This window comes from Ostrinia furnacalis, unplaced genomic scaffold (assembly GCF_004193835.3).
Source record: "Ostrinia furnacalis isolate ACB-3 unplaced genomic scaffold, ASM419383v2 OfSCF0074, whole genome shotgun sequence".
Taxonomy (NCBI): Eukaryota; Metazoa; Arthropoda; class Insecta; order Lepidoptera; family Crambidae; genus Ostrinia; species Ostrinia furnacalis.
Genome location: NW_021130313.1, coordinates 134,324 through 156,882, shown reverse-complemented (window position 1 = coordinate 156,882; position 22,559 = coordinate 134,324). Strand labels below are relative to the sequence as shown.

General features: G+C 33.4%; 4 protein-coding genes across 5 annotated transcripts; 2 read left to right on the top strand and 2 right to left on the bottom strand.

The window, feature by feature from the left end:
• The first annotated feature begins 8,229 nt into the window (after nt 1-8,229).
• LOC114350150 (malectin-A) lies at nt 8,230-9,499 on the top strand. Its single transcript, XM_028300821.1, has one exon. The coding sequence runs from the start codon at nt 8,449-8,451 to the stop codon at nt 9,241-9,243; it is 795 nt and encodes a 264-aa protein (XP_028156622.1). The 5' UTR covers nt 8,230-8,448; the 3' UTR covers nt 9,244-9,499.
• A 719-nt stretch (nt 9,500-10,218) lies between these two features.
• Nucleotides 10,219-13,935, bottom strand: LOC114350155 (uncharacterized). Of its 2 annotated transcripts, none has more exons than XM_028300831.1 (3): nt 13,569-13,935; nt 12,504-12,868; nt 10,219-10,308 (listed from the first exon to the last, which is right to left on the bottom strand). In XM_028300831.1, the coding sequence occupies exons 1-3, from the start codon at nt 13,728-13,730 to the stop codon at nt 10,239-10,241; spliced, it is 597 nt and encodes a 198-aa protein (XP_028156632.1). In that variant the 5' UTR covers nt 13,731-13,935; the 3' UTR covers nt 10,219-10,238. The 2 variants fall into 2 exon arrangements, with proteins under 2 accessions (XP_028156632.1, XP_028156638.1); XM_028300837.1 differs by having other exon boundaries at nt 10,266-10,308; nt 12,517-12,868; nt 13,569-13,933.
• Nucleotides 13,936-16,774: 2,839 nt separating this feature from the next.
• Nucleotides 16,775-18,852, top strand: pkaap (A-kinase anchoring protein pkaap). The gene is made up of 3 exons (XM_028300794.1): nt 16,775-16,972; nt 17,086-17,187; nt 17,276-18,852. The coding sequence occupies exons 1-3, from the start codon at nt 16,948-16,950 to the stop codon at nt 18,775-18,777; spliced, it is 1,629 nt and encodes a 542-aa protein (XP_028156595.1). The 5' UTR covers nt 16,775-16,947; the 3' UTR covers nt 18,778-18,852.
• A 617-nt stretch (nt 18,853-19,469) lies between these two features.
• LOC114350143 (G-protein coupled receptor 143) lies at nt 19,470-22,300 on the bottom strand. The gene is made up of 7 exons (XM_028300808.1): nt 21,838-22,300; nt 21,571-21,676; nt 21,241-21,335; nt 20,994-21,172; nt 20,636-20,795; nt 20,376-20,543; nt 19,470-19,895 (listed from the first exon to the last, which is right to left on the bottom strand). The coding sequence occupies exons 1-7, from the start codon at nt 21,988-21,990 to the stop codon at nt 19,686-19,688; spliced, it is 1,071 nt and encodes a 356-aa protein (XP_028156609.1). The 5' UTR covers nt 21,991-22,300; the 3' UTR covers nt 19,470-19,685.
• Between the last annotated feature and the right edge of the window lie 259 nt (nt 22,301-22,559).

Below are 22,559 nucleotides of genomic sequence, written 5' to 3'. Positions count from 1 at the left end.
GAACGAAGGACACTTTGAACACTTGCTTCGCAGTACGTAAACTTTGTAAGTAGGAACTTATGAATAAATAATTAATTGTGAATAAGGTGATTTCATTTCATACTTAATTTATTAATTTGTAAAAATAGGGTACAATGTTGTAAATTATTTGAAACCCTGTTAATTATTACGTATTTTTGACAGTCCTAAGCCCGTAAAGTAGAAAGGAAAATCTGAAATTAACTGAAGAGTATTTTAAAATAGTTATTATGACTGGATAAAAAGGCTGGTACCCAAAGCCATAAAATTAAGAACTAGGCCACGCCCACTAGGTTTATTCCACTTGTACCTGTAGAACGTGCGAGACAAAAATGGTTTATTCCAATTTGTACTGAAAAACCAAATTTACTAAAATCTTAGTGTACTTTCTTTATGGGAGTCTCTTGTGTATCATAAATAATAGGTATAGTTACCTACTTTTTTCTCTGTGAATATGGCAAGAATGCAAAGTAACACGGTGTATGTAGACATAGACCCATAACATAACTTGCATTAAAAGTTGATACTATTTTTAAAAATATGGTAGAGATGACACTGCCAGGAACAGATGGACATAGAAGCTCCTGCATAAAATGTGCAATTACTAACTAGGTACTAATAACTTAACTTACTTAGACTTGCCGTAGAGGTTTTTTAAACATCTGCTTACTCTTAATGTTAATACTAAGAACCTTAACGAAGTAGCTATCCAGCTATCCAAGTGCACGGTCCTCGGAGACGCGCGATTTGAGGCGGGCCGTAATGAGCGGGCGCCCGAAGGGAAATCCGCGCGCTGTCTGTTCACCAACAGGTATTGCCGTGGTTGCCCATTCATTTCCACTGGCGTTACACGACTGCTTAATAAACTTATATTTATCGTGAGGTAAATAAAATCTGACAAAATAACCCCAAATACTGAATGAACTGCACGTTGATAGTGTAGTTAAGAGAGCCACTAGGACCTTGGGCTTTATCATGCGTTCTTGTTCTCAATTCCAAAGTGTAAAAGTAGCAAAGGTGTTATATTGCTCATATGTGCGTAGCATCCTCGAGTATTGTTCACAGATTTGGAATCCGCAATATAATATTTACATTAACAGGCTGGAGTGCGTCCAACGGAAATTTATGAGATACTTACAGTACAAGAGCAAGACTTACATTGATAATTACACAGGGAGGTGTACAGTGGCGGATTAACGTATAAGCACTACAAGCACGTGCTTGGGGCCCCTGTTCTCCAGGGGCCTTTCATTTCATACCTACATTTTATCGAGATTTAGCCTATGTTACTCGTGAGTAATGTACCTAGCTTTCAAATGGTGAAAGAATTTTTAAAAACGGTCCAGTAGTTTTTGAGCCTATTCATTACAACCAAACAAAGTTTTCCTCTTTATAATATTAGTGTAGATAAAGTAAAGTGCGTTTTCCCAAATATACAAGTGGCGTTTAAAGAAAGAAAGAAAGAAAGAAAAATTTATTACGATGAACATCACTAATACATGACAAAGAATGTACACAGAAAAAAAGACAGAAATGGCACATAAATATTACAAGGAAATAAAAAGTGAACTGAGCAGTGAGCAGTGCTATCCTGTCGCAACAGCGACACTCAGCATAAGTATGCCGTGGCCCACGGTGGGGAAGGCCACGACGCTGGTTTTCAGTGGGCCCCATGCCGAGTGGAAGTCACGGACACTAACCTAAACTGCATATCAACAAGGCCGTTTAAATATAAATATATAACAATAATAATAATGTGCAAACATTTGTTGAATAAACATAATTATAGTAAATTAAAGATGCTACATAATAAAATAATACCCGTATTAAAATAATAATAATTGTGTATATATTTATAAATGTATATATTAAAATAAACATGCGATGTGAAAAAAGAAGAGAAACAAAAGAAGTGTGCTAGTGTAAGACTATCATTGTGGTTGCGTTTAGAATCTTTCACAGCTTAATGATTACTAATTGCTCTGCTGAACGATCCTTCTCACAACTAAAAAGGTTAAAAAACCCGCAAAGAACAAAAATCCGTCCAGACAAGCTTAATTCTTTAGCTTTAATGTGTATTGAGGCAGACATACTTCGTCGGATAAATTTCGACGATGTAATCTCGGAGTTTTCTCTGATTAAGGCAAGGAATATAATGTTTTAAGTTTTAAATTTTACCTACTACACTTTCTATTTCGATGAACTTTCATTTTATACTTTATACCTTCCATTCCATTCCTTCCATTTCCATTAAAAGCAATAGAGGGCCTACACAGGCTCTGTGCTTAAGGCCTCGGATACTCTTAATCCGCCACTGGAGGTGTAGCAGACATCACATATTACCGCTACAAGATAGACGCAAAATAGCAGACATCACTTTTCTATTAAAAGTAGCCCAATGTAAGATCGATTCCCCACACCTTCTTTCTTTAATAAATCTACGTGCTCCTAGCAGGACTTTAAGACGACCCATTACTCTTTCTGTTCCTCATAGTAATAGCAATTACAGGAAGAACTCATTTTTTATTCGAGCTGCTAATGTCTTTAACCTTATGGCTGGCGATTCCGATATTGATTTATTCAATTCCAGCATAAATAGTGTTAAACGAAATCTCTTCAAAGACTGGTTTGATGTGCATTCTTGAAAGGTGCTTTTTTTTGTATTAAGCTTTAATTTAATTAGTAGTAGGTAACTTTGGCTTGGTAACTTCTTTTCTATTTTTGTTTATTGATAAACAAGCATTACTCAGGCTCTAAATGTGAAAACATGTTAATGGTTATAAGTTTTCTAAAATGTTAGTCTACATAGTTTCAACACTGTATTGTTTTCCTTGTAAAATAAAAATAAATAAAATAAAATAAATAAAATACGTTTGAATGATACGACTTCCTCTTGCTATGTAACTCAAATGCAGTTGCTATAATGAAGTACTAAATTATACATCAAACCTATGCTGTTAAACATATCTTTTACCTACACCTAATACGAGTACAATGTAGGTAGCTTAAAGGAAAGTTCTCAGACCCTACTAAAAGCCGACGCGAGAACGTCAAAACCGATTTAGGTTACTGTTTTATATTACAAGATGCTTTCAACGTGCTTCGTCGCCAGTAAAATTGTTAAAAGTATGAAATTACTTAGTCATCCAATTTCAAGGGAACAACAAGAACAATAGAAACAGATACCAACTTGAAAGATACTTAGATTCTTGACGTTTAAAAGAAAATATTTCTTTAAGTATTTTTTACTTTCAGAATATAGGAGATAGCTGATGCAGTCTAATTAAAAATCAAACAACCTGATTATACGATAAGAAATACTTAAATAGGTAAACACTAATTAAAAAAACATAAATAGGTAGAATGGAGAGTTAGACGCCGCGGGTTTTAACAATTGATTGATTCAATTATAATCACGCATGCTTTTCCGTTAATGGATATTATGTTCACAAATAACGCATAATCATGTCTAAAGGTGACATAAGTAGGCAATTCATATGCTGAAGAACTGGTATACAATGATAATTGCAATCACAGACAGCTCGTTCGCTGCATGCAATCGTATTTGAGTCTCGCGACGTCTCATTGTAGAGACGAGGCTAATAATAATCAACTATACTATTGTTCCCGAATACAATGCGGGTTCATTTCAGTTGGATCATCTGAAGAGCAATAACGATTCAAACACGCTCTCTTATTGGATGAGAATTCCCTGAAATTAGACATTCCTGCTGAAAACTGTGTATTGCAATGTAATTGTACCATGTTATGTTACACTCTTGGTATACTACATAAAGTATACAAACTACTTATAATTTGCGGTTATGTAAAGCAGATTACATTCCTTTTTCTCTGGATCATTCAATAATTTTAAATAAAAAAACCCTTTGCTTTGAACTCCGTCAAGCTCAAGCCGTATACCTAGCTAGAAACAATAAAGTGTAAAATAAATACTTTCCGTGTCTTCGTGTTTTATAAAAAATAAACTGGAAACTTTATGTATTTTTTATCCAATAACCGGTATCAGGCATATGAAAATTGTAGCCAAATATGATTTCATTTTATGAATGTGTATTTTATCTACACCTACTTACTCAATATCTGTTCATGATTAAATCTCTCTCAAATTGTGTTTGCAGTGGCAGTCTAATGGTAAATTTACTTGGATTCGTAAAATAATAATGTAGGTATGCATGCAAAGAAATAACTAAGCATGTTAGTTATTCCATGTTAGTAAATTGCACATAGATCTGTACAAATGCTCTGAAACAGAAAGCGTTTTACAGAGGTAGAGCGATTCTATACAAAATTCCATCGTGACTTCCACCACAATGAAAACCACAGACACACTTATGCAGGTACGTTTTGAATCCTAATTTAACTGATAATGAAGTTTTGAATAGTTGGTTTCAAAGTTTACAGATTATAAGCGGGCGCTTTTCACAAGCCAAGTCTCTTCACCCCACTTCACACCGCGTGAAGCCATGTCACTCCGCGCCCCGCCGGCTATCCATCAAATTACGACACGTACTCACGAATAGCTAATTTAGCAAAAAAGTGGAAAAAAAATTTACCCAAAGTCAGTGTGATCTCTGTGTAGAAATTTCCTTATGCAAATATTTTTTGTAAAGACCATGGTACTACAGAGTGATAGAGCTTGTACACTATAAGTCTTATAATAATGTAGAGCTAATTTTGCATATATCTTATAATAATGTAGAGCTAATTTATATATATCTTATTTTATATATCTTATAATAATGTAGAGCTAATTTTGCAACAAACATCTGGTATATCCTGGTGTGTAGTCACGGTGTAAACATACCTATTATAACTTAGATTTAATCATAACTTAATTACAAATTAATGTAAATCATAATATCATTATAATACTCGCAACATACTTAATTAACGTACCTAATGCGAACCACCACGCTTGACTAATCAAGGTTCCAATATTATTAATACGACATTATCAAAACTTGAACGTGGTGATATGAAACTGAATACACCTATTACTTAAAGAAAAATTGAAATTAAAATTATTAAAGTAAAGAAAACATAATAAAATTATGAAGAAAACTTTCTTTATTTTTAAACACATTTTGCGATTCATTTTTATATCCTATAGATTGTAAACTAACTAGTAGATATGTATTATCACGATCTAATATCGGCTTATTGATACGCGATCAGTTTTAGATTCACAATCCACAGATTATTCAAATTAGGTAGTTGAATAGTTTGTGGTATTATTCTCTCCAGTAAGTAGCAGTAGGCCAAAGAGTCGAAATTCCAATATAAATTTAGTATTTGTAAAGGAATTACGTTCGTGACTACTATTAGAAGCAATAACTGAACTTTTATATAACCTTTAGGTTCGCGCAAAAGTGTTTATGAATTCTCTAATTTGTATTAGGTATATTTAGTTTGTAACATGAATATGTACGAGTATTAATTTAAACCCTATCATGCTAAAACACACAACGATACACATTAAACGGTTTTCAGCTATTTCATAATCTCATGATAATACTCGTATCTACCTACAATCTATCAAAGCACTACTCATGCGACCTAGAGCCTAAGCACATACGGTTCCGACAGTGAGTAAAATATATGACAAACGACAATGAACAGTCAGACACAAAGAGGACAATTTTTGCTGGCAACCTTTGTTTGTTCCGCTCGCCCTACGAGCTCATCTATAGCTTTGTGTGATTGGGGACATCAGCTCCATACCGAAAAACATTAATCTCTCGGCCCGTACCTTTTTCTTACCTTCAGTTATCCCTGGTTTAGGCAGAAATCGATAATGATAGCTATACATTTCCCGCCAAAGGGAACTTTAGAACGATAAAATCTTAACTAGATTCACGAAATTAAAGGGTGCGCGCCACAGTCATGTGAAATCTAATTCACGAATTGCACGAATTAGCGAAATGGGCTCATTCATTTGTCCATAAAACTTAATTTCATTTTATATTCGTAGAATCCGTCTGCCGTGGATGTGACACGGTTTAGAATGACTCATAGTAAATTAACTACATAGTGGAATTTAGTTTAAGCTTTCAATAGAGTAGGAATTTTAAAAAATTGTCGCTTTTAAAAGGCTGCTATTTTACGAAAAATATGCTCTGAACGAACCCATGCTCCTGAACTAAGCATCAACCGATGACGATCACTGCGCGTGCATAGGATGACAGGACGCACGTTGGTTTGGCTGAAAGCTGAATTTCAGTAAAGCATTGCTCTTATTTTATTTAGGTGATCTATTATGAATTCTATAAACACATTATCCACCAAAAAAAAAAATTACAAACGAAAGTGGAATTTTTAGCGAATATTTTCCGTGCGACATCAAGTACTGTGGCTCGCAATACTGCAATACGTTTACACTCCAGCACCTTCGAGCTACGCGGATCGCTCGCTTTTAATGTCGGATTGCCTACTGAAGGAAGCCACGTAGAGTAAAAGTAGGTAGTGTAAATTTTCTATTTTTGCTATTTTCTTTGACTAACTAAAGTTAAAGTTCGTTTTAAATTTTTTTCGAAGTCAATTTTTTTTACTGATACGTGATCAGAATAAGCTACTTACGGCCGGTTCACACATGTCTCCGTTTTACTGTTCCGTTTTATCGTGTACGTTTTTTTCGTCGATGACGTAGTTGTATGAGCGACTTCACACATGACACAATATTCTATTTAGTATACAGTAATGTCAGTAATACATAGGTAATCGACGAAAAAAAACGTACACGATAAAACGGAACAGTAAAACGGAGACATGTGTGAACCGGCCGGCCGTTAATCAACTCCCTAAATATGGCGAGAATTGAAATCAACACCCTGTATAGTTGCCTGTTGTACCACTGTTGTTTAATGTGTGCAATAAAGATTTTAAATAAATAAAATATGGTAAGAACACACAGTAGGTACCTATTCATAAAAGTTTATGATGACGAAGTACATAGGTAGGTAGGTATTGTAGGTAGGCTTAATTTGAAAATTATATAGCTTTGTGGTAGGTCGACGATACCAAGCTAGCTAGCAACGGGTAGGTCAGATCTCAGGGGAAAACACTGAATAATACTGAAGATGCTAGGAAGCACAAGTAGGACAGACAAGACCGTATGAATAGGAAATGAAAATAAAAATATCTAAATAAATAATACCAGTTCAAATACTTAATAATTATAGAGTTCAAAAACTTCATCGTTAGCTTGAGCCTTTTTGATAACGTAACTTTTAATTTAAAATGCGTCCACAAGTTATTATCCCCCATTCTCAGTTTGTCGATTTGATTCCCACAATATCAATCTCATCGCCACATCACAGTGCACTGTGATGTGGCGATGAGATTCGAACTCTTGAGCAAACCGCAAATTGGGTTGGACTTAATCAGAATCGTATAGTAAGTATAATTCGTTTTATGGTACATAAATAAATGAATCAATATACGATTCTTCTTTATAGTACAGCTTGTAAAGCTTATAAACTTCAACTTAAAGCAATAAAATAATTCTGAATGTGTTTACCTACTTTAATCCCTCCCTTTTTTCCCCAATCCCCCCCCCCCCCCCCTTTATTGTGGATTGCCAAAGTACCTACTGTGTTTATCTTAAAATAAATTATCTTTTCTTATCATAATACTGTAGATCAAATTTTACTCAATGAAAACATTCCTTTATTGAAAAGGAAGAGAAAGATTTCCGAATTTTTTTCTGTAAATAATTTAAGATTAAGTAATCATGGTTTTCCTTTCATTTGATTTATCAAGGTTGTTAGAGAGATTTCATTCTTACTTATACCTAACCCTAAAGATCGATGCAATAAAAATACAGGGTATATTTAACAGATTTTAGTTGTTTCGATTCCCGGGTGTGGCAAGCAAATTTTTGAAAATCTTTGAATGCAGTTCTATTTCTTTTCCAAAATAAAGGAATGGTTTCTTTGAGAACATTTTTCTATCTACAATATTATGAGTACTTTCCCTCCAGGTGTCATTAAAAAACTCCACCCTGTATTTTGCACAAATGTTTAATAGGTATTAGGCGTTGAAGTTGAGGTGGTATCAAGTATTTCTTCAGTCTTCTTCACAGCTTTTCACTCACTACTAGCGCCATCTTTTTCCAATTGATGTCGTTTTATTGGGGTGAATGTGGCTATATGTACGTTATCCAAGGCTGTGAAGATATAAAAGAAACAAAATGTCCTCTCGTTTGCGTTCGATTTTAGTTGTTGAATGAAGTTTTGTTCATGTTCTTGCATGGATATTTAATATTGTCACAGCTAGCCGGCTGAAACTTATTATATTTTATAAAGTGATTAATAAACAAATTTAACATGTGTTAAAATAAAAATATCTGTCACTAGTGAACTTCAATTCATAAAAGTAAAGAGGAGCCGGTAAACGCATTCGTCATCAAAAATGAGCATCCTAATAATTTATTCACTTTTCATTTGCTATCTGGTAAAAAGTGCAACTGGATTAGGTGAAATTATTTACGCTATAAATGCAGGAGGACCTGCCCATACAGATATATACGGAATTCACTATGAAAAAGACCCATTGCAAGGAAGAACTGGCACCGCTTCCGACTATGGAAAACAATTGGTTATGATAGGAAGAGTCAATCCAAAAGATGAAATTCTCTATCAAACTGAGAGATATCATCACAGTACTTTTGGTTACGATATACCGGCTAACAAGGACGGCGATTATGTTCTAGTTTTAAAATTCAGTGAGGTGTACTTCAATGCGCCCAACATGAAAGTATTTGATGTAGTTCTGAATGGCGATCACACCATTGTAGCTGACCTAGACATTTTTGACAAAGTTGGCAGAGGAGTTGCTCACGATGAGTACATCCCATACTCAATAAAAAATGGCAAACTTTACTACAATGAAGAAGAATCTGACATACGAGGAGGCAAAATCAAGGTTGAATTTATAAAGGGGTACAGAGACAACCCTAAAATTAATGCCTTATATGTCATGAGAGGTACAATAGATGAGGTACCGAAACTACCACCGTTAGTGTGGCCAGAAAACGATGCTGAAGAACAAAGAGATGAGGTTGAAGAAAAAAATACTAAATCCCGTAAAGCTAGTGGCCCTAAGCAGCCTGATCCATATTCCATGGATGAGAGTTCAGTTTTGATTCCAGTTTTCATTACCATTGGAGCGTTCATTCCCTTACTCTTCTGCTTGTGTAAACTTTAATCTCTTTAGTGTGTTTTCAATTTGTGCACTGTTTCTTAAAGAATTTTATTTATTATAAATCATGACACAATTATGACTTTACAAATTATTTCATTATTTTGTAGTATGACCTAACACCCAATATTGATGCTAGTACAAATCTCATGTCATTCATTAATACCCGTCCTGTTTGTTATCAATATCATAGTTATTAGGCAAGACCTAAATAAAATACCTTTCAGCAACACACATTGTGTAAATAAAATCTTGTTTCAGATGTGCCTTTATTATTTAAAATTTCCTTGAAGTGAATGGATGGTATTTACTGTTCATGGAATACAATTTCCAACATAATGTTGCATGTCCAGTAAGTTTATTAATTATAAGCTTAGATTATTAATCTAAGATTCTAAGTAGGAAACGAGTTAGTTAAAAATAAAAACTTTAAAGTTTAGGGTTTAAGACTAAAATTTCTTGATTTTTTAAATACTTGAAATAAGATTTTATGAAGTACTATTTAAAACAATATTTTTGCAATTTCATTTAATTTATCTGTAACATAAAGAGGAAGGAAAAATACCTCGTTTAAATTGACATTTTCCCTGTGAATTTTACATAATTTTGCTCTAAATCATTTTAATAGTAGAATAAAATATTTAAAGTAATAAATGTTAAGAGTTAGAAGCTATTTTTTTTTGAGCTGTTCTAAATTAATAAAGTTTGTGTATTTGATGACATGTGGATTGCATAGTAGGTACATAATCACTCTTACCTTAGCCATAAAGTAGCTATTTTTTTTCATACAAAACATAGCTCCTACTGAAGTTTATCAAAGTAAAATGAAACAAGTTAAAAAATTAATTAGTTATAATAATAGTCTTATATTTTTTAAGTTTTTAATAAAACTTGAAACTACTGAACACTGATAAACGAATTTACAAATGTTTGTAGATGATAGATTAGTTTAATGATAAAACAAAAAATATTAAATTATTAACAAAAAAATTATCACAATATCATTCTTTCTTGTCGACATTTTTTCTATTTTCTCTTCTCTTAAATTTCTGTGAAAGCATTTCTAGTATTCTGAAACAAATAGGTTAAAATATAAAAACGGTCCGGTATAACGGTATAATAGATTCCATTTAAATCCAAAGTAGGTGGTTGGTAGGCCGTAGGACGTAAAACCTAATAATTTGTTACGTGATGTTACATAGCAATAACTTAAAATATTTACTAGTCCGTCCGAACTGAATGTTCACATTAATTAAGTAGGTACATAGAACATGAGATATTGACCATGAAATTAAAGTATAACCGCGAATTAATACAATCGACCCGCTGTAGCCAAGCGACGACACAAGGCACTACCATTAGTCCAGTCATTACGTACATTCAAAAAAGAAAATGAATTTGCGCTTCAAATTTTTTAATATGTTGTAGGGGATACCTAGAAAAGCTTAACTTGAGATTGTCGACCAAGCTTTCCTAGGAGCTTTCGCCGCCATGTTGAAAAAAGGGGTAAAATTTGTTTTTCGGCAATAACTCGGCTATCCGATGAGACTCGAAAATTTTTGTAGGACACTTTTTGTAGCTTTCTTTGTGCTCTACAATAACGCCCGAACCATTTTTAGCGTATCATGCATCGTTATCGAGATATCGATCGATAAAGTCAAAAATTTTGGACACAAATTATTTCGGAATAATTAAATAATTAACGTCAGATACGTACAACATAACTTCGAAGGAAAGGTTGCAATCATATTCGACGGTTATCCGACTGATATGACACTCGCTGGAACGAAAACTTCGGAAAGAGTACGACGTTCGAGAAAAAACCAATCGCCGGAGTTCACATTCGATGAGACAACTACTCCAAAAGTTAGCCAGGAGAAGTTTCTCACAAGGGATCAAAACAAGAACCAACTAATACAAATGCTTTGCCGTTACTTAAAAAAAAGTAATTAAAAAGTAATTAAAAGTAATTAAATTTTACTTTTTACTTTTTAATTAATTATTTAATTATTTCGGAATTTTTCATATTTATTAAGACCCAAAGAAAAAAAAAGAAAAAAACAAAAATTGTGTCCAAAATTTTTGACTTTATCGATCGATATCTCGATAACGATGCATGATACGCTAAAAATGGTTCGGGCGTTATTGTAGAGCACAAAGAAAGCTACAAAAAGTGTCCTACAAAAATTTTCGAATCTCATCGGATAGCCGAGTTATTGCCGAAAAACAAATTTTAAGCGTTTTCCAAGATGGCGGCGAAAGCTCCTAGGAAAGCTTGGTCGACAATCTCAAGTTAAGCTTTTCTAGGTATCCCCTACAACATATTAAAAAATTAGAAGCGCAAATTCATTTTCTTTTATTTGCCTTTTTTTCGGACGAAATGACTGGACTACATGTCACGTACAATATTTAAACAGGTTGACTGCTTAAAAGAGCGTTTACGCGAAGCGCGGCGTTTCAAGGGGCATCATTGGAAATGATTCGCGCGCGGCGTTTTTTAATAGTTTCCAAATGTTTATAGCAAAACAATAACAATGAATTATATATCTTTTCAAAGTAAATATTTTAAAGAAGATGTTATTTTGTTATATTAAGCTATTTTTATGTTGAATTAAAGAAGAATAATGGTGTAAAAATCACTTTGATTTTTGGGTATTTCACGTTTTTTTAATTTGTGATTTCTTATTGTAAAATGCTTAAATCTAAAAATTTTCTCAGATAACTATTTGCCCAAGGATCTATGCTATAGGATATAAATGTTTGTTAAATCGTTTTAACAGTATTTTTATAAAAATTTCAGCTTGTAAACTGACGCTAAAGTGGAAATTTACAAAACCTGTGTGGACTTATCTTGATAGAATTCTTAAATACTAAACTAATCGCAATATTTTCTCAATTAACTATTTAGACGACGAAATTGCCTAACTATTTATGCCTATAACATATTTGTAATATTACTGGTTAATGATTGTAACGAGTTGAAAAAGTACTGTTTTTGCGCCAATCGGCGTAAACGCTCTTAACAAGTAATCTAAAGTCGAAATTGGTGTAAGTACCTACCTACCTACAATGACAAATAGCATATGACTTACCTACCATATTATTATTTTTGACAAGTCGTTCGTCAACACAATGCCAGGAATCGAACCCGGGTCTCCTCTAAGAGCTGAACACAAATCCATACAGGTTAGTTTAATATAAAACATAATAATAATTATTGTATTTAAAATACTATTGATAATTTATGCTTATCTAACTTTACTTACGACAAGGGCTTACTCTGCTGTGGTTGCTGCGAGTCGCAGCGCACATACCCCCTGGTGCAACCAGCAGTAGCGTTGGCAGCAGTAATGATGTCGATCTTATTTATTGTTGTGTTACTCGTTGTCGTTTGGACGTTCTTTTCTGTAGTAAACGCAGTAATGTTTGTTACTTCTACCGAGCTCACAGTCTCCAAGGTGCTGTTTTTCATCGATTCAGTTGTGGTGTCCGCGTAAACCGTTGTAGAAATAGTGGTGTTATCTTTCAAAACATCTGCACCTGTGCTGCTGGTCACGTTTAACGGTTTCTGTGTAGTACCGTTCTGTGGTTTTATCGTCATCTCCGAGTAATCATATGCATAGTCATAGTCCTGCAATTGTATTGAAAAACCAGATGTGAAATCTTAGATTTGGGTAAGTACATACATGTACCTAGAACTCTTCATCCGATGTCTAAAACCGGTGACCGGATGACGAGTTAATAGACTCGTTTAGTCATAATAAGTTCCAATGCAGAAATGCTATAATTAGCTTTTTTATTAAAAAATCTAACGGTCTAGCTGCGGGTAAGTAGTAATCTTAAATAATTCGTACACGCAAAAAGAATTAATTAAAAGAGTTAGTACATATTCAGACAAATATTATAAAACTCAAGAGTTAGGAGCAGAGCATCAATGAAAAATGTTGCAAATACGGGAAAAAATATTCAAACAATTTTCACTCAACGAAGTCGCGGGCATTAGTGTTTTCCCCCGTGTGGAAGATAACGCTTCCGGCTTCCGGTGGGGCAAAATCTATTAAAATTACATAATACTTCAGTATAATAATTCAGTGCTCTAATTATTAAGTTAAGCGTACGAGGTATTTCATTTTATGAAAAATTATTAGTAATACAATTTAAAACTAAGTGTATTGTAACGTTAGTTATTATAATAATTACCTAAGTACCTACACCTACATAAGTAGCATTAGGGAGAAATTGATATTTTTTATCAATAAAAGATAATATACCATTACTTGATAGGTACCTAATTTAATTTTGTTAATTGCGCTAAACTGCACTTAACTTACCACATATTCTTCTTTAGTACTTTTTGTAAGAGCTATTATTTGAAGATCTTTTAAATCAATTTGCACATTAATGTCACCGGTCTGGCTTTGGTCGTATATCGATGCCGCACTCGCGAATTCCGTAGCAACAATGTAGATTACGAGAAATAATAACGAACACATTGTTATGTCTTATTTGTGTCTAGGATTTTGCATTGGATGGTTTTTCCAAGTCCCGCGTACAGGTGCGAATGCGACTCGCCTGTGACGAGCTGCGCCCTGCGGACTGCTTGACATCAAGTTATTTCCAACAACATAACAGTTAATTCAAGTAACCGCGAAGGTCGATAGCCTCAGCCGGTGCACCGCGTCCTCCGATTGCGTAAGGACCGCAGATAATTTGCCTGATCAACCGTTATCAGTTTTATAAAGGCTCTTAGAATTCCCGCGGTAGAGAATTTAAAAAACATCATTTATGATAGAAAATAAAGGTTTTTAAATTAAGTTTCGGCCGCGTTGATATCCTTAAATTGTTTCTAAGTTAATATTTTGTAAGTGAGCAAATAAAAAAAAAACCTTAAGTTACCTACATAACTACTATTGAGATTGTGAGATAAAAATCATCAAAATGTCTAGACATAGACTCTCCCATTACTTATAGAAGTTATAGACCTACCACTGTTTACTTATTGAGCTAAATAAGTGTAGATATAATTGGGCCATTCTTAAATTTGTGCCAAATTTTTTAAAAAAATTAAAGATTTTTTTTTAAACTTTTTGCGATGTGTATCGAAAGTATAAACCAAAAGCATACTTTTGATGTATATGGACAACCTTAAAGCCCTCGGAAAGGAAACAAAATAGCCTACGTAAACACGGCTGTGACACTGCATGACACGGATGTGACAGTTTTACATTTTTACTGTAAATAATAATATTTATGTTGTTAAATTTATATCATAATAGTTTAAATTGATTAACAATAAAATACACTAAATTCGTTTCATCAACAAAGGTGTTATTTGGTAATATGTACTTTTTTCTGAACATCCAAAAATTTAATTAAAATTGAGTTCAAAAATACCGTCAGGTAGTTAATATATCTACTAGATAATAAAAAAATAGACTTTTTATTATTGGCACTATCTGATCATGCTTCCGATATTATATAACATGTATTAATCTTGCATAATTACTGTAATATTTATCAAAATAACATAACATCTCTTCAGAAAAAAATATTGTATGTCCAAATCCGAGAATCTCACACTACACGGTCCGTGACATTTTGGACTTGTAACTTTTTTTAAATATTCTTCTAGTAGTTTTATGATAAAAATGATATTGGGCCTAGTTAATAGAGGTATTTTACTAAGTAAATTAATATAAAGTGCACTGATTTTCTTTAAAAACATATGCTATTCTTACATCTCACACAAAAATGCGTAAGAATAAGAATGGCCCAATTAATAATGAATTAGTATTTTCGTTAACGTTTTTCAACCCAAAAGCGCCCATTATAAAGTTTATTAATATATAATTTACATAAATTAAATTTATTTAAGTAATCTAAGACTGTTTTTTGCATCGCCTTGCTTCCTTCTTCTTTCCTCCTGGCATTAAGTCCGCCATTTTTACATTTATTCCTTGCGTGCATTAAATTTCGTGTTCCTTTATTTAGGAAATTCATGTAAAACTACTAACTACCAGCCTACTACTTACTATTATTGCCATTGGTTACGGTCAAGCAGGGTATTATCTGAAAACAAAACTTAAAATGTTAATGCGCAGTTCTGGATTGGTCTGCCATCGGGCGCGTCCCTACCCGGGTTGCGGATAGTGGGAACACCCGGGCCCCGATCATGGGGGTTACCGGACCGGTTTACCGGCGGCAGATCTTGTCAACTCGGCGGATCTTTCAGGTAACCTGTAGTAGGCCTGAGGCATTTGTGCGGGCCACGATGCAGGGGACATCTTTTAAAACTTAGGTGTTTGCCCGGGCCCATCCTTCGCAGGGCCGCTCTCAGTACTCCTCTAATCAGCGGAGCAGCCCATAACCCACTAAGGCGGGATGATAATAGGTACCTACAATGAACTTACAAGTTTGGACGGAACCTTCGAGGCGCGAGTTCCACTCGCACTTGGCCGTTTTTAGTTTTTTAAACTGTTTCTTTTCTTAAGTGGTTATTATTTTATAATTAAATTTTGAAATAAAACAAATGAAATGTTATGAAAAGGAGTAGGTATAGCAGAAAAACATTTTCATTTTCATTTCATTTTCAAAAAAGTAGCGATGTCTGAAGAAACTTTGTCTGGATAATTTTTGTATGTTATACCATTTTCTTTCCTAAACTTCGCATTTTTGTTGAATTTCAATTATGTTATTTATTATACCTACTTAACTATAATACATGTGATAAATCATTGGAAGAAGAGAAGCTAGAAATGTTTTAGGGTCATTGGTAAACCTTTAACAACTTTAATTTTTAAATCAAATTCTAAGTAGTTGAGTTTTTTTTGTCGTAATCAATTTTGATAATATTTCGGAAAAAATATTTTATGTAAAAACAAAAATCCTACTAATATTATAAATGCGAAAGTTTGGATGTCTGGATGTTTGTTACTCTTTCACGCAAAAACTGCTGAGCGGATTTTGATGAAACTTTACAGTACGGTATTATTGTTTAGAACCCAGAATAACATATAGGCTATAATATGACGATCTGTAATAAACTAAATTTCACGCAGGTGAAGCCGCGGGCAAAAGGTAGTCATTTATAAAAAAATAAGCTCACTTAGGGCACAACAGTTGTGTTACGTAGGGTCAAATGGCCAAATTCGTATTCTTTTATTGACCTTTTGAATGTAAAGCAAAACGCGCTCGACGCGCTGGATACTGGAGACGTGGCTTACCCCTTTACCAAACATCCTGTACCAATTATTTATTCTGTGCCTGTACTTACCTCTAGCACGCCCTCTAGCATAGAAGTTATTTTATTTAAAATAATAATTTAGAAGACTAAACAAATTAAATGTTACATTAAATTTAAACTATAATAATTTATATTATTTAACAGAAAAAGATTTTTGTGTATTTGTATCGATAAAGTATTTTCGCATATGAGATATTATAATCGATTGTCGTGGTGATATTCAATTTAATTGTTTAATCAATTGCCCTGACATATGACATCACTATAACTGTCAAATTTCTGCATTCATTTCATTCAGTCAGTTCGAGACGAAACAATACATTCTTGCAAAATAATAATTGTTTTCGTTTCGGTATTATTGTTTACCTTCGTGTACAGCGAAGTGCACGTATGAAGAATTTACGTAACTTTCTGCTATTGTGGTTTTCAACGTTCAAACATCGATTTGAAATACACTAATCAAAGATATGATTAAATTTTGGAAGAGCGCAGGTAACGTCTCGATAGCACAATCATAATAACGTAATATCTACTCGCTTCGTTGCTTGCAATCAAGTTTTCCTTGTATAATTTTAATGTGAATTTTCATTATCATCACTTTTTAGCGAAAGGAAAATCCGGATGTCCAGTACGACCACCCGAACCAAGTACAAGTTCTAATATTGATAATAGGACTCTTTTGGACACGGAACTCGATGATGTCGAAGGTATGAACGTATGACTAAATTCTTTAAATAACATTAAAATTACTATATCTATTCTCAAACTACTACTTTATTGGTTTATCTCTTTCAGATGAGTTGCAATTTGAAAAAAAAAGTAAATTATATTTAAGCCTGCATGACATACTCATTGAAAAAAAAGCTCTCAAATATTTTGTAAAGTTTATGGACACTGTAGAGAAACCAATGCTCATAAAATGTTGGTTAGAAATAGAAAGTTTTCAAAGAATACTTTCAACTAGTAATAGTAATGATAAAGTTGAAAGTCATTCAAAAATAAGTCGAGCTAAAAGTTTTGACTTCAATTGTAAATGTCATGCACATAATGAAAAATCTGATTATTTGTCATCTCAGAAGAATTTATGGAGGGAGAAAATAAATGAAAAGTTTCATAGCACAAGTGAATCCAGAAAATATGGAAATTCCAGTTCATGTTTGAATTTGTCAGATTATGCAGACTCGACAAATGCTTGTAGAGAGTGTTGCATGCAAGACGGTGCCAATGTGACAGAGTTGGCCATAAACTTGTTCAAAAACTACATTGCATTGGAAGCACCATATCAGCTGGACCTGCCTGATAGTTTGAGAAAGATGGTGATTTCTAATATATGCCAACCTGAAGGTCTCATAAAACCAGATTGTTTCAAGCCAGTTCAAGATGTATTATTCAACCAAATTGAAAACTATTTTAAGGAATTCCAAAATAGTCCATTCAACACAAAAGCCCAAATAGATATTCTGACAAGTGGTTCTATTAGTCTCAAAGATATTTTATACCATGACACATTGCTATTCTATTTTACTGAATACTTGGAACAAGAGACTTGTAGGCACCTATTGGAGTTTTTAATGGCTGTCATGCACTTCCGAGATAACTTAAGGAATGGAAACACTCCAGATGCTGATCAAGCTCAAGCAGATGCAATTGTTCTCTATGATAAATATTTTTCTTTGCAAGCAACTAATCCCATCGGCTTTCCCACATATATTAGGTTGAAAATAGAAAATGACATATGCATAGAAGGAGGACCTCAGTATACGTGTTTTGATTTGCCATATAAAATTGTATTCAAGACTCTTTCACGCTATGTCACTACTTTTCTGGAGTCTGAACTGTACTATAAACTTTTGTCAGAAATGATACACTCTGTTGATCAATCATGGTCTCATAATAGATCCCAATCAGATTGTAGCAGTGAATTTAGTATAAGTACTCAAAACACTCTTCTTGCTATGGGAGATCCTGTCTTCCGGAAAAAGAAACGCAATCACTCTGTACCTGATATGACAATTGATTCAAATCAGCTTTATAATGCTGATTCCTTATGGCAAAGAAAGAGACAAGATGGTTTAAGTCTGGGAAGAGTGAATAGCTTGGGCAGATTTGAATCTAAATTTGAACCTGATCCAGATAAAAAAGATAGGTCAGTTTTGAAGAAAATGGTAAGCCGTTTTGTGCCAACCACCACATCCAAAGTCGAAGAAGAAATGGCCTGGCAAATAGCCCATATGATTGTTAAGGATGTCACTGATTTAACCTTGGCCCCACCGGAGAATGATCAAGATGAAGTGTGAGCATGTGATAGTTAGTTGATATGTATATTTTAAGTTGTAAAGATCTGAAATTTATATAAAATGTTACTAATGACTTTCCAGAAAATAAAATATTTTAATGTATACAAAATACAAAACCTGCATTTTTCTAAAAAAAATTTCATTATTTAACACGTTTTTGCATCAGGGGTTAAAAAATCATAACATTAAGATTGTAAGTAAATTAATGGTAATAATTTATTGAATAAAACGAATCAGTAAAATTTATAAATGCAATATATTTTGTATAAAAAAAGTCATCAAAAACATCAATACCATAAAAAATGTGCATAACAACAATAAATCAACTTAAACTCAGGTGTATAAAATTAAATCACAATACGCATTACAATGGCATTTACCGCGTAATCCCTCGGCCACACACTGTAACATTCGAGCAACAGCAGAGCGAAGCCCTTGCGATTAACTCAGTCCTTGCTTAGGTACATACACATCGCAATACCGCGAATCTTTTGGGGTGTTAAATGTGTGTGGCCTAGGGGTATAATGCACAATTCGTATACAATGCTATTTCGTAGTAAACTGTCCTTAATTCTAATACTTTAAAAATACATCTCATAAATAAGTTTTCAAAGTGTATAACATGCTCTAACTGGACGATATAGCATAGGTATAAGATATTATGATAAGATACATATTTGTGTCTTCTATGACTTGTTTCTATTGTATGTCTTTCAATCGGATTTTATTTTTCAAGTATCACAGACTGACTAATTTATTATTTTTCGCTGTTTCTTAGGTGCTCGTTTCTTATAGTGTGACGCACTATAAAAGTTAATCTGGCCTTTGATACAAACCTTTTAAAATTTTAGGCGACAATACCCACATACTTAGATTAATTAATATAAGCCTACATATAAATATCGATTTTACAAAGTAGCATAATTATTTATGCTGGGAGGAATTGGCGTCATATGCAATCGAGGTGGTTCGGACCCGAGAAGAGGTGATTGTTCATCATAAAAATTAAACTCTTTCCCAGAGTCTTTCAATAAGTTGGATTCTAGACTTCGACTGTGAAAACTCCATTTTCGGTAAACCAGAGCATTCAGTAGTGCTTGCATGGGGTTCAATAATGCCTGAAAATACAAAAAATATTAATAAATAAGGGCTGACCAGATCCTCTGGACTTTACCCTACAATTTGTTTTAGTTTGTAACTTTAACATTATCTTATTAATGTTATGCTGAAACCAGTTATGTTTGTCTATTAGACGAATACTGAGTACATCTTTAATATTGTGGTTTTAAAGATAAATCCCCCCTATTTATTAGAATCAACGACGATTTAATAGCGTTATAACAAGTCCGTCATTATAAAGTTTTTTGCTTATAAATCCAAAATATAATGACTTTCTCAATCATAGTGGTTCGTTCGTTCGTTCGTTTCAGCCAAATGACGTCCACTGCTGGACAAAGGCCTCCTCCAAGGTTTTCCACAATGCACGGTCCTGCGCTGCCCGCATTCAGGCTCTTCCCGCTCTCTCTTCTCTTCATAGTGGTAAAAGGTACCTAATGAAATTTAAATAATTTATTGAATATTTCAAAATAACCACTTACCATAATATACCATATGACAATAATAACTTTGACTGGCATATTAAACCACATTGTCCACAATAATATACCGTTAATAAGATTGGGTAGCCAACATACATAGAACACTACATTTATAAATAGGAACTTCACTCGTAAAGTATCAACTACCCTTCTTTCTTTGCTTGTGAACTGAAATGAAAGTAAAGTTATACAACAATCTGTAAGCAGAAAATTTTAGTGATATTTAAGCTAATTAAATATAATTTGTAGAAAATTATTACCTGAGCCAATGGTAAAGATACTGCCATCTCCACATTCTTACTTGACAACATATACATAACTGGGTTAACTATCATTACTATAGATATTGGAACATAAGTGGCACAGTAATTAGGCAATATTTTGTATAGTGCACTTGTAACAGAAGTCAAATTATGGCACCTGAAAAAAAAAAACAAACTAATCTCAACTTCAAAATGTTCTATAAATTATTATTAATCAAAGTTTTTTTTACTGTAAATCGATAGCGTCCAACTACCTCAACACCATGATAGATGCTATTGGTGTTAGTTTGCACAGCAATTCATCATTATATATTTTAATCTTCTAAAATATAATTTTATAAATGGATTTACTTACGTAGCATTAGGAATATAGAGAATAGACAATCCTATGCTTGTTGTTGCAGCTGGTATGCCCCATGCCAACGAGTGATACAGAGTAGGATGTGAATCACGACCTTTTATTATGAGCCAAGTGTCTACAGCATAGAATAATGTCCAGAACCAAGTAGCAGTGTAGAAGTATTGTGTCCAGGCCTATAAAAGACACCATACCATTATTTCTGATAAAAACTTAACACAGACATTATCTTTGAGGAACTTACAGAAATTATGCTGCAAAATAGAACACTAACGTCATCATCAGGCATAGGCATGATATTTTTAAACCTTAACCAGAGAGAGGAACGAACCAAGACACCTGAAATTCAATTAACAATTTGCTTAGATTCAACACACTGACTGATAAAATTACAATAAATGTAGTTAGATTCCTTTTATCTTATGCACTGGTAACAAAAACACTTAGAACTTAAAAAGCTTGGGTGTGACTGCAAAAAGTAAGAGTAATTTTACATAAGTTATAGGAGTGTCTATCCCAGCACCAGGAGGATTAAAACACACTACACAACATTCAATATTAAAAATCACATTACCAAAAGAGGCCAGTAAATCTGCTATGGCTAACCAAATAATAGTCCGTCTCCCTCTTGTAGAACCTGTAGAGCGCTGCAAACCTTTATGAATAAGGGTCGGTATCACCTGAAATAAAAAAATATTTAATTAATACATTATTTTATAAAAACTACAAAAGAAGCTTCATTTAATGATTTAAAAGTTGAACACATTTCATATAAACTGAGAAAGATGACTAACTAAGTTTGGAAATTCCATAAAGTATGATTAATAAAAGTCAGATTTACCTGGTACATAGCTCCTAACATACCAACAGCAGATGATACTAAACATACAGTATTGTAGGAATCAGTATTAAATTCACTCATGATTTTCACAGCTAGGTCTTCTTTGTTGCCGGTATGATGGCAGCAGAATGTTTGTATCGTAGGGTCGGACATGATGTATGATTATAAAATAACTGTTAATTAAGTTCTAATAAAAAATAACTTCAACATTTTAAAAAATTAACTTGTTTCTAAAGAGAAACGCAAAAAAAAAACCCCAAACTTAACTAAAACCAAACCAATAGGGTATTTTGGCCGAAAATAGAATTTATTAGAATATTGTAAGCAAAATGACGATCGCGATGGCAAACGCCGAAAACTTTAGCATGTTTTCGGCAAGGACACGTTTGCTAACTTTTATTGTCATTATCCATACATTTTTAGCAGCAGTCCACTTACAGCTAAAAGAACGCCATTTTTCTTATTAGCGCTAACAATTTTATTTTCGGCCAAACGACTTCAATGTGACATTTGCTTTTTTTTTACTTTTTGACAATTAACTTTTTTCATTCGGTCCTACATGAACAGAGTCAGAAAACCATGCTGCCTGGTATAAATATTTCCCTAGTTTATGAGAAGAAATAATATATTCGTATTGCACAAATTACTATTATCTCGTTAATAACCTTAGAGCTAGGCTAAAGCTTACGAGTAAGCCACTTCACGGTTCCAGCTAAATTTGA